This window comes from Phyllostomus hastatus, unplaced genomic scaffold (assembly GCF_019186645.2).
Source record: "Phyllostomus hastatus isolate PE091 unplaced genomic scaffold, TTU_PhHast_1.1 phas_scaffold_46, whole genome shotgun sequence".
NCBI lineage: Eukaryota > Metazoa > Chordata > Mammalia > Chiroptera > Phyllostomidae > Phyllostomus > Phyllostomus hastatus.
The window spans coordinates 43,755,446-43,767,935 of NW_025334032.1; the positions used below are offsets into that span (position 1 = coordinate 43,755,446).

Sequence of the window (12,490 nt, forward strand, 5' to 3'; positions counted from 1 at the left end):
ACAACCTACCGGATGGAAGCACGTATTTCCCAACAACATCTGGTAAGAGATCGATATCCAAAATTTATAAAGAACTTACAAAACTCAATAGCAAAAACACAAACAACCCAATTACAAATAGGCAAAGGACCTGAATAGACTCTTCTCCAAAGAGGACATACAGATGGCCAACAGACATATGAAAAGATGCCCAACGTCACTAGTCATCAGAGAGATGCCAATAAAAACCACAATGAGATATCGCCTCATATCTGTCAGAATGGCCAGCACTAATAAATCAACAAACATCAAATGCTGGTAAGGCTATGTATGGAGAAAAAGGGAACGCCAGTGAACTGTTGGTATTAATACAGACTGTTGCAACCTCTCCGGAAAGATGAATGGAGCTTCCCCCCAGAATAAAAATGGAACTGCCCATTGACTCAGCAATCCCACTTCTGGGAATGTAATCAAAGAAATCCAAAACACTAGCTCAAAAGAATATACACAACCCATGTTCATAGCAGTGTTATTTACAATAACTAAGATATGGAAACATCCTAAGTGCTCATCAGTAGATGAGTGGGTAAGAAAATAAACAAACTGTCGTACATTTACACAATGGAACACAACCGAGCAGTAGAAGGAAGGAATTCTTACCTTTTTTGACACCATGGATGGAACTGGACTAGATTAGCCTAAATTGAATAAGCCAGTCAATGAAAGACAAATACCACATGATCTCACTTATAAGTGGCATCTAATGAACAAAATAAACGAACGACCAAAACAGAATGGGAGGCATAGAACGCAGTACAAGCTGATAGCTGTAACAGAGGACAGGGAGGAGAGGAAAGAGAGGATCTGCGAAAGAACATGTGTGCAGGGCTCACGGACAGGAACGACATCGGGGGACTGAAGTGAGGGGTGGGCAGCGTGGAGGGGAGTAAAGGGGGAAATACCGAGGTAAAAGTAACAGCACAAACAATGAAAGACTTAAAGAAAAAAGAAATAATGAAACTTCAGATTTCATGAGCAATACCAATAGTTCAATGAGGACGTGTATCAAACACTATGATAGGAGAATGCTAACAAAATGGAGGAGAGGTTCTGTACGTGCTGGTGTGACAGTGTTCGAGTTAGAGTCCAGGATGCGTGAGGAAACTGGGGACACAGGGACCTGGTGGTTCCCACACAAAGGGCGGGGGGCAGGGACACGACGGAGATGGTATTTCCACTCTTCTCTCGTCTACATTTAGAACTCAGTGCTTTGTGCATGAATCATTTCCACTTTTGAAAATGAGCACCTTCATAAGGGAGACCCAGGAACTTGGTTGTATTTGCTGTTTCTCCAAAGGGGACACAAGTGACCGCTGAGTGGGTTACACAATGTGCACATGTCCCACTGATGTCCTGAAACAAGCCTGTCCTTCACTTTGTTCCGACCAGCTCCTTCCCTCTGCCCCACCTCACCTGAGCCCAAGTCACTGTCCCCTCCCCCATAGGAGCCACCACCCAAGACCTGAAAAGCTCCTTCATAGGGTGGTGATGCCCCTCAACCTGCAAGTGGACCCCCCAATGCATAGGATAGTCTGCGCCCAGGGTCTGGGCTCAGATGAGAAGGGCCCAGCAGCAGGAAGAAAGGGTCTTCATCCCCTGACTCACTCACCAAGAGCACACCTCCCTGTCCTCTTTGACCATCACAAGGTAAACACCCAGGCAGCTGGGAAACAGACACCACACCTGGGTCCTTATCACCACTATCAACTTGAATCAAGGGTGGACACTCAGCTAATGCACCTGTGCTCTGATGAAGGGGCAGGAGCAGGAGCATCAAAGGGGCTTTGAGGGTGACGGCAGCCTTGGCCCCAGGCCACCCAAAGGCACAGCCTCTCCCTCTCACTGGCTGGGAGTCTCCAAGCCTCCTCCCATCCCACCTGTAAGTACAGGCTGCCTGGGCCCTCCTCACCACTCCATTCTTTCCTCACACCTGACCCAGACCTCCAGTGACCCTCAGCCATGAGGACCCTCGTTCTCCTCGCTGCCCTTCTCCTCCTGGCCTTCCAGGCCCAGGCTGAGACCCTGCAAGAGACAGCTGACCAGGTTCCCGCCCAGGACCAACCTGAGGTCGAGCACCAGCACCAGCCCGGGGATGACAGCCAGGACGTGGCCGTCTCCTTCACAGAACATGAACGCTTTGCTCGACAGCTTGGAGGTGACACAGCAGCCCACATGTAACTGGGGTGGCAGCACATGACAGGGGCTTGTTGGTGTGGAATTGGGACAGAGGCACAGAATGAAGTATATGGATGAAGCTGGGGGGAGATAAGTACCCCAAGTTCAGGAGGAGCTTGAGGAGCAAGACACAGGATAGAAGCATGTGGGACATAGACCAGGATCACAGAAAAATCACGATCCTGGATGACCACACACAGCCAGTAACATTTCCTGGGATTTAGGACAGACTTGTGAATCCCTTCACCCTGGCCAGGCAGGTACTGTCCACAGTGAGTGGACATGTCACCTCTCAGAAGGTTTCCATCAGGCTGGCTGAGCCTCTGTCCCCTGTTTCCTTCCCCCACGAGCCTGACCCTGCCCTCCCTCTTCCCTCTGTAGGCCTTCGGAAGAAAACATACTGTTCATGTGTCCGTGGGGGCTGCCTACCCCCTAGCCGTCCCTCTGGAACCTGTACGATCTTGAGCCAAGTATTCACACTCTGCTGTCGCTGAGCTTTGTGGACTGAGACCCACAGTACAGCAAGACCCCACTGAAGACCTGGACACGCATTTAGTCTTTCTACCTGTGCCTTTTCTTCTTTCTCTTTCCATAATCAACTTCAAGCATTAAACTCACTGTTTGGCTTTTTTTCTTTCATTCCATAAGACTAACCACGTGGTTCTCTTGCACAGAGAATTCTGTCCTCAATGGTCTACACTAAGGTGACCAGCCTTTGCATCTCAGGGATGCAGCACCTGGGCATCTCCTGGCAAAAACAAACCAGCAACGAGGAACAGAATTCTTAAGATGATTTTAATGGTCAAAGTTCAACCCATTCATAGTGAAACTCAAAAGAAGGAAGTTTCTTTGGAGAGTCCAAAATGTTTCATTGAATTTTGGGAAGGTGGATCCAATGAACCGTGGTACATGTTCTTTGATTCTAAGTTATGGGTGGGCATATGTACGTTGGTATATTTTCTCATTTTATGTAAGAATTGCAGTTACTTGAATGTTTTTCCCTAGCTATATCAACAAGTTACTCTTTTCAGTAAATGGTGTTAAAGCAATTAGACAGATATGTGCAAGAAAATGAAACTAGGCAACCTTCTTATGCCAACACAAGAATAAACTCAAAATGGATTAAAGACTTACATATTAGACTCAAAACCTGACATTCCTACAAGAAAACATAGGCAATAAAATATCAGACATTGCTCATAGTAATATTTTTTCTGGTGCATCTCCTTGGTCAAGGGAAACAAAAGAAAAAATAACTGAGGGGGCTATATCCAACTAGAAACATTTTGCACAGAAAAAGAAACTGTCTACAATATACAAGGATGACCCACTGAACAGGAACATATATTTACTGACAACTGGTAAGAGGTTAATATCCAAAATATATAAAGAATTTATAAAGCTCAAAATCAAAAACATAACCAGTTAATAGACAAACCAGTGAAAAATGGACAAAGGACCTGAATAGACACTTCTCCAAAGAGAACATACAGATGGCCAACAGACACTTGCAAAGATACTCGATGTCACTAATCATCAGAGAAAGGCACATTAAAACCACAATCAAGTCCACGGGTGGTACATGTAGGTTCTTTGGCTCCTACTTTTCCTATACTATTCTTCACCTCCCCTATCTATTTTCCACCTACCATTTCTGCCTCGTCTTCCCTGTGCCTTTTCTCCCATTCTCCCCTCTCTGCCACCCGCTGATAACCCTCCTGTGATCTCCATTTCTATTCCAGTGTTTGCTTAGTTTGTTTTAGTTCTTGTTTTTTTTTTTTAGGTTTGGTTATTCATAGTTGTGAGTTGTTGTCATTTTACTGTTCATATTTTTCATAATCTTTTTTGAGCTAAGTAGTGGATTGGTGGTGGGAGGGGGGATAAAGGGTGGAGGGGCATAAAGAGGTGGAAAATGGGACAACTGTAATAGCATAACCAATAAAATATTTTTTAAAAACCACAATCATATGACACTTCACACCTGTCAGAATGGCCATAAACAATGTATCAACACACAACCATTGCTGAGGTTGTGGAAAAGAGGAAACCCATGGATTGTTGGGGGAATACAAATTGTTGCAGCCACTCAAGGAGACTGTATGGGGTACTTCACAAAATTACATATGGCTCTGCCTTACAACCCAGGAATTCCACTTCTGAGACTGAGCCAAAGAAGCCAGAAGACCACATGGTAGGATATATGCACCCCAGTGTTCATTGCAGCATTATCACAACAGCCAGGATGTGGAAGCCGCCCAAGTGTCCATCAGTAGATACGAGGATAAAATACATTCAACATTTATACGATAGAATACTGCTGGGCCATAAAAAGAAGGAAAAACATTAGACTTTGCAACAGCACACATGGACCTGGAGAACATTATGCTAAGTGAAATGAACAGGTCACACAAAGAGAAATACCATATGATCTCATTTGTGTGTGGAATCTAATGAACAAACTGAACTAACAAGCAGAAGAGACACAGACTCACAGATGGAGAACAGGTGGACAGCTCCAGGAAAAGGGGTGGTGGATGGGGCAAAAAGGAAAAAGAAAGAAAGAGCTCAAGGAAATGAACGGTGTGGTGATTGCAAAGGACAGAGGGGATAAGCGAAGGTGGAAGATTTATGGAGGGAAATGGGGATGGAAAATAAATTACAAAAGTAAATTTTAAAAGCAAATAATATGTTTTAATGATGCCAAGGACAGGCCCTGCACTCCTGGGCTAAAAGGCGGGCTGCTATGTACCAGCTGAGATGCACAGGGGCCTGGTTTCTAGAACACAGGCATCTCTCTCCCCTCCCCCTCCCACGTCCACAGGGGCCACCAGCATCCATACAGCCAGGACCCCGAGTTCTACCCTGCAACTGTGCTGTATGCAGAGTGACTGCAGTGTGATTGTGGCCCTGCAGCTACTTATGTTATGAGAGCTTTTCCCTAAAAAACATCTGAGAATGCCAAACAGTTTTATTTTACTCCTTTAAGATCAATCTCCTTGGTCCCACTCCACTTCGACATCTAGGACACCAAAGCTCTAACACGTGGAAGATGGAGCTTTACAAACTTCAGTGGGAAAGACACAACACTCAGAAATTGCCAAGAACAGTTTTAAAAACTACATAAAATGCCAAAATCTCTATGTAGACAAGAAGTGAAAACAATGATAAACTCTGCAAACAATTGGCAGTACATGGGACAAAAAGGCAAGGTCCAAAACTGATTAATGAATCTTTAAAATCTATAGAAAGGAATCAGCCAAACACTCCATTTCCCAGACAGAAAGGGCACTCAGAGAGAATAAACGCCGTACATCTTAGATATGAAGATACAGTGTACCTGATCCTTCAGAGAAACACAGCCAGAACTCCAGTGGGGTTCAGTGCTTACCTGTCAGGTTGGAAAAGACCCAAAACCTCATGGTCCAGGGCTCAGACTGCTTCCAGCCACCACCCGGACCAGGGCCCCGGCCACCAGTGGCTGTAGAAAGTCAAGAGTGTGTTTTCCCCACGTCACAGCATCTGAGCACAGGCAGCCCAGGAGGTGGGTGACATGGCTCAGCCTTGACCTCGAGGGCAGGCACCTCGCATCTTCCTGCTCCACTGTCTACCTCGAGTCACTGTTCTCTTCACGGTCACAGGACAGCCGCACATTTGAGCGGCTCCCATCCTCCAGGCAAAAATGGGGGAGAAAAATGTAAAGCATTAGCATAGCAGAAATGTGAGGCAGCGGCAGAATTGATTTTATTATTTAAATACAGTGTCCTTCCCAAGGGGGTGGGCTGTACAAGGACTCCATGCATTGGCCACTCTCAGCTGCAAGAGACACACAGACATCAAGGGCTTTGTAGCAAAGCACATTGCTGCCCACACCCCAGGGAGGGAGGGAGGAGGACAATATTGGAAATTCACGGGGTCTTTTAAACACCTTCCACTGTGTGGGGGATGCATCAGGCTCCTATATTCTGGTGAGTGATGTCAAAAGAGCACCCACAGAGAATAATAAATTAGAGTTTGTTAAATATATAAAATAAAGTCTTCGTTCCCTCAATGTACTTCTAGAAATCTACCTGAAACACAGTCACAAATAAACAAGATGATGTAGGTAAAAAGGTACTCTTTGCCATTATGCTGCTAACTGCAAACACTGAGAAATAAGCAAATTTTAAGAATTTCATGAACAATACCAAAGAGTTAAATGATGGCAGAGAAATCACCGGGAGTGGATAACCCTGCAGAAACAGTGGGCCCGTTCTGCATGTGCTGGTGTGATCGTGTTCAAGTCAGAGCCCAAGCTGAGTAAGCAAACACCCCACAGGGGGGCCAAGTGGTTCCTACAGAAAGGAAGAGTCAGAGACAGGAGGGAGACTGGGATATCCACTGTTTTCTCTTCTACATTTAGAATTTAATCTTTTGTGAGATGAGAAATTTCAGAAGGGGATGCAGGAATGTTGTCGTGTTTGCTGTTTCCCCACAAGGACACAAGTGACCGCTGAGCAGGGCACACAGTGTGCACACGTCCCACTGACGTCCTGAAACAAGCCTGTCCTTCACTTTGCTCTGACCAGCTCCTTCCCTCTGTCCCACCTCACCTGAGCCCCAGTCACTGTCCCCTCCCCCATGGGAACCACCACCCAGGACCTGAAAAGCTCCCTCACAGGGTGGTGATGCCCCTGACCATGCAGGGGGACCCCCAACCCCATTGGGAAGGTCTGGACCCCAGGTCGGGCCTCAGACGAGAAGGGCCCAGCATCAGGAAGACAGGGCCTTTGTCCCCTGACTCACTCACCAAGAGCACGGCTCCTTGTCCTCCTTGACCATCAGAAGGTAAACACCCAGGTAGATGGGAAACACACCAGACCAGGGCCCTTATCACCACTATCAACTGAGTCAAGTGTGGACACTCAGCTCACACACGTGTGCTCTGATAAAGGGGCAGGAGCATCAAAGGGCTTTGAGGGTGACAAGGGCCTTGGCCCCAGGCCACCCAAAGGCACAGCCCCTCCCTCTTACTGCCCAGGAGTCTCGGAACCTCCTCCCATATGACCTATAAGTACAGGATGCTGGGCCCTCCCCACCACTCCATTCTTTCCTCCCACAGGACCCGGACCTCCAGTGACCCTCAGCCATGAGGACCCTCACTCTCCCCGCTGCCCTTCTCCTCCTGGCCTTCCAGGCCCAGGCTCAGACCAAGCATAGAATGGATGAACAGGACCAGGACCATTACCAGGCTAAGGCCAAGGGCCAAGGCCAGTCTGGGACTGAGGACCAGGGTGTGGTCATCAGGTTCCTAGTAGAGGACCGCCGCAATAAAGAGGCTGCAGGTGAGACACCCACCGACATGCAGTTAGGGTTGGCGGCCCTTTACAGAGGTTGTGGAGGGGATGTGGAATCAAGGCTCATTTTGGGCTGTGTGATTAGGGGGGTAGAGTAGGCGCCCCAAGTTCAGAAGAAGGGTGTTGGACAAGGCACAGAGTATAAGCTTTTACATCACAGACTAGGGTCAGAGAAAATCACAATCCTGCTGAACACAGCCAGTAAGGTTCCTGGTAAGTTACGACAGACTTGTGAATCCCTTCACCCAAGCCAGGCAGGTGCTGTCTGCTGTGAGCAGACAGGTCTCCTCTCGGGAGATCTGCACGAGGCCGGCTGAGCCTCTGCTCCCTGTCCTCATCCCTCTCCAGGCTATTTCAGAAAACAGACTTGCACATGCCGACAAGGACAGTCCTGCCGGGTGCAGGAGACACAGTATGGGAGCTGCAAGGTGTATGGCAATAAATCCAAGCTTTGCTGTCCCTGAGCTTTGTGGACTGAGACCCGAGGCACTGTGAGATTCCACTGAAGACCAACCTTGTCTTTTACCTGTACCTTTCCTTCTTTCTCTCCCCATAATAAACTGCAAGTGTTAAACTCACTGTTGGGCTTTTTGTCCTCTGTTGTGCATGGTTTATTTGTGTGGTTCACTTGCACAGAGAATTCTGTCCTGAATGGTCTACACCAAGGTGACCAGCCTTTGCGTCTCAGGGATGCAACAGGGGAGCATCTCACAGCAACAACAAATGATCAAAAAGGAACATGGTTCTTCATTAAGACAATTTAATCTTCAAAATACAACCCATTCATAATGAAACTCAAAAAAGAACTGTGTCTATGGAGTGTCCGAGATGTTTTGTTGTTAGGAGGAAAGGTGGATCCATAGGGCTGTGTTATTCTCTCCTTAATGTGAAGTGGAAGAATATTGACATGTATAGACATGTTGTCATCATAAGCAGGGGTTTTAGTGACCTATAGATTTTTCCTAGCTGTATGGACAAAATACAGTGAACTAATGCTTCATTGTGCCACCATTAAGAAAAAATAAGAACTACAACAAAAACAGAATACACTGACCAGCATCGATGGTCTTCTAAAATGACCAGAGAAAAAGGGGAGTCCAGAAGCTGGTCACTATAGGTGGTCATGCCCAGTGACCAGTAAAATAAATGGTCCCTGTTTTGAGCATTTTGTGTCCAGTGAAAGGTTTGGTATCAACCTTTTCTCTTTAAAGAGATCGATTCTACTAATTACAATTAACCTGCTCTAAATTTAGTAATATTCTCCTAAGAACTAGGCTTTTCATGAGGCTAATGACAGGCCCTGCCCTCGTGGCCTGAAAGGCAGGCTGCTGTGTACCAGCTGAGATGCACAGGGGCCTGGTTTCCAGAACACGGGCATCTCTCTCCCCTCCCCCTCCCACGTCCACAGGGGCCACCTGCATCCGTACGGCCATGACCCCATGTTCTACCCTGAAACTGTGCTGTGCTGGTAATGACATTGACTTGATCTCTGTCCTGTGGCCTTTCTATTCTGAAAAATTTTTCCTTGAAAAGACCAAGAACAACGAAGAGTTTCCGTTAAGTCTTTAGAATCAAAGAGGCCCTCTTAGGTTCCACCACGAAGAGACAAGCACTAACTTTTACAAACTGAGAGGGAAAGACACAAAGTGAAAAAAAAATAACTAAAAAGGAATTTTAAAACTACGTAAAAATCCAAAGTATCTCTGTAGAAAAGGGACAAAGCCAAAAGAGAAATGATAAAATCTGGAAATGATTTGAAGTACTTGGGACAAAGAGCTAATAGCCTAAATTTATAATTATATCTTAAGAATCAGTATGAATAAATTGGCCAACTATTACATCTCCCAAACAAATGCCAAATGGAAAGGACACTCAGAGAGAGTAAAATACAGGACCATCTTAGTGATGAACACGCACTGCTCCTGACACCTGAGAGAAACAGTCAGGACTCCGCTGGGGCTCATGTGGAAGACGGTGCAACTCTTACCTGTCAGGTTGGGAAAGACCCAAACGCTCATGGTCCAGGGCTCAGGCTGCTTCCAGCCACCACCAGGACCCAGCCCCTCAACCACCAGTGGCTGTGGAAACTCAGGAGCACTTTCTTTCCCACATCACAACAATCTCAATGTGGGCATCTCGGGAGGCGGGTGACATGGCTCAGCCTTGACCTCAAGGGCAGGCATCTCGCATCTTCCTCATCCACCATCCACATGGAGTCACTGTTCTCTTCACGGTCACAGTACAGCCGCCCATTTGAACTCCTCCCGTCCTCCAGGCAAAAATGGGGAGAAAAATGTAAAACAATAACGTAGCGCAGTTGTGAGGCAGTGGCAGTCATTGATTTAATGATGTAACTGCGGTGCCCTTCCCTGGGGTTACATAGTATTAAAACTCTATTTATTGGCCACACTCAGCTGCAAGAGAGTGTGAGAGATCTAGTGTGTTTTTTTAAAGATTTTACTTATTTATTTTTAGACAGAGGGGAAGGGAGCGAGAAAGAGAGGGAGAGAAACATCCATGCGTGGTTGCCTCTCACGTGGCCCCTACAGGGGACCTGGCCTGCAACCCAGGCCTGTGCCCTGACTGGGGATCAAACTGGCAACCCTTTGGTTTGCAGGATGGCACTCAGTCCACTGAGCCGCACCAGTCAGGCCTCAAGTGTGTTTTTAACAAAGCACATTGCTGCCCAGAACCTAGTCAGTTAAAAAGAATGACGGATTTGGGAAATCATCCAGTCTTTTAAACACCTTTGGCTGTGCATGGGACACTCTTGGGCTCGTTTTATTTTGATGAGTGTTGGGGTGGGGGGCGACCTCTGCAGAGGACAATAAATTGATGTCTGTTAAATGTATAAGATGTGTTCTTCGTCGGCACAATCTACATCTAGGAATCATCTAAATCACTGTCACGAATAATAAAGATGATGTAGGTAGAAAAACACTCATTGCCATTATGCTAGTTACTGTAAGTGTTCAGAAATAACTAAACTTGAAGAACTTAATGAGCAATACAAAATAGTTCAATGAGGACCGGTAAAGGGCTAGGACAGTGTGACGGACGCCATACAAACAGTGAGGCCGTTCTGTACGTGCCGGCGTGGCCGTGTTCGAGATGAAGCCCGGGCTGAGTGAGCACACACAGGACCGGGGGTGGGGGGCGGGGGGTACCATAAGGGTTCCTGCAGAAAAGATGGGGGGCTGGCACTGGGAAAGGAGACTGTTATTTCCACTCTTCTCTCTGCTACATTTAGAAGTTAGTCTTTCCTGCATGATTTGTTTTTAAGATGACAGATTTCGGAAGGAGCTGCAGGAACATGGGGGGTGTGTTTGCTGTTTCCCCACAAGGACGCAGGTGACTGCTGAGCGGGTACACGATTTGCACACGTCCCACTGACGTCCTGAAACAAACCTGTCCGTCACTTTGCTCTGACCAGATCCTTCCCTCTGCCCCACTTCACCTGAGCCCAAGTCACTGTCCCCTCCCACATAGGAGCCACCACCCAAGACATGAAAAGTTCCCTCACAGGGCAGTGATGCCCCTGAACATGCAGGGGGACCCCCAACTCCACTGGGAAGGTCTGCGCCCAGGGTCAGGCCTCAGATGAGCAGAGCCCAGCAGCAGGAAGAAGGGGCCTTTGTCCCCTGAGGCACTCACCAAGAGCACAGATTCTTGTCCCTTTTGACCATGAGAAAGTAAACACCCAGGCAAATGGGAACAGACGCCATACCTGGGTCCTTATCACCACTATCAACGTGAAACAAGTGTGGACACTCAGCTCACACAGGCATGCTCTGATGAAGGGGCAGGAGCAGGAGGATCTAGAGACGCTGATGGTGACGACAGCTTTGGCTCCCAGCCAGCCGAAGGCCCGGCCTCTCGCTCTCACTGCCCAGGAAGCTCCGAGCTTCCTCCCACCTGACATATAAGTTCAGGCTGCCTGGGCCCTCCCCACCACTCTGTTCTTTCCTCCCACACGACCTGGACCTCCAGGGACCCTCAGCCATGAGGACTCTTGTTCTCCTCGCTGCCCTTCTCTTGGCCTTCCTGGCTCAGGCTCAGACCATGGAAAAGAGAGATGACATGGGTTCCACTGAGGACGAAGATGAGGACATGGCCATCGCCTTCCCGGAAATGGACCGCTACGCTCGGGCAGCTACAAGTGAGACACCAGCCCCCATGCTGTTGGGTCGGGACCTTAAAGGAGACTGTGAGAGGGCATGTAAAGTTGGAGCTCAGAATGGAATGTGTCAATGAGCTAGGGTGAAGAGTAGGTACCCCAAGTTTAGGAGGAAGTTATGTGGCAAGACTAAGGATATCAGCATATGTGTCATAGACTAGGATCAGAGAAAGTCACGGTCCTGCATGACCGCACAGAGCCAGTGAGCTGTCTCATGATTTACGACAAATTTGGGAATCCCTTCACCTTAACCAGGCAGGTCCTCGTTACTGTTAGTAGACAGGTGGGTGACCTTCAGAAGATCCTCTGGAGGTCGGGTATGCCTCTTCCCTGTCCCCATTCCCCCTGAGCCTGACCCTCCTCTTCTCTCTGCAGAACTAGGTGGAAGAAAAATCTGCAGGTGCGCCCGTGGTCTCTCCTGCAGGTCCCAAGAGCGAGAGACAGGACGCTGTACTGTCGGTAAACGAATATACAAGCTTTGCTGTAGATGAGCTTGCTGGACCAAGACCCTGAACACGGCAACACTTACTGAGGGCTTGGACAAGGGTTTGGACTTCGCAGCAGTGCCTTTCCTCCTTTCTCTTTCATAATAAACTTTAAGTTTGAAATTTCTTGCTTGGATATCTTTCTTTCATTTCATAAGGCTCATTTGTTTGGTTCACTTTTGTAGGGAATTCGGGGCTGAGTGGTGTGCCTTAAGTTCTCGGGGATGCAACCGGGGAGCATCACGTGGCAAAAACAAACCAGCAAAAAGGAACATAGTTCT

At 47.6% G+C, this 12,490-nt stretch overlaps 1 protein-coding gene across 1 annotated transcript; it reads left to right on the top strand.

The window, feature by feature from the left end:
* Window positions 1–7,339: 7,339 nt before the first annotated feature.
* On the top strand, window positions 7,340–8,011 carry LOC123807450 (defensin-6-like). The gene is made up of 2 exons (XM_045821267.1): window positions 7,340–7,535; window positions 7,896–8,011. The coding sequence occupies exons 1-2, from the start codon at window positions 7,340–7,342 to the stop codon at window positions 8,009–8,011; spliced, it is 312 nt and encodes a 103-aa protein (XP_045677223.1).
* Window positions 8,012–12,490: the final 4,479 nt, after the last annotated feature.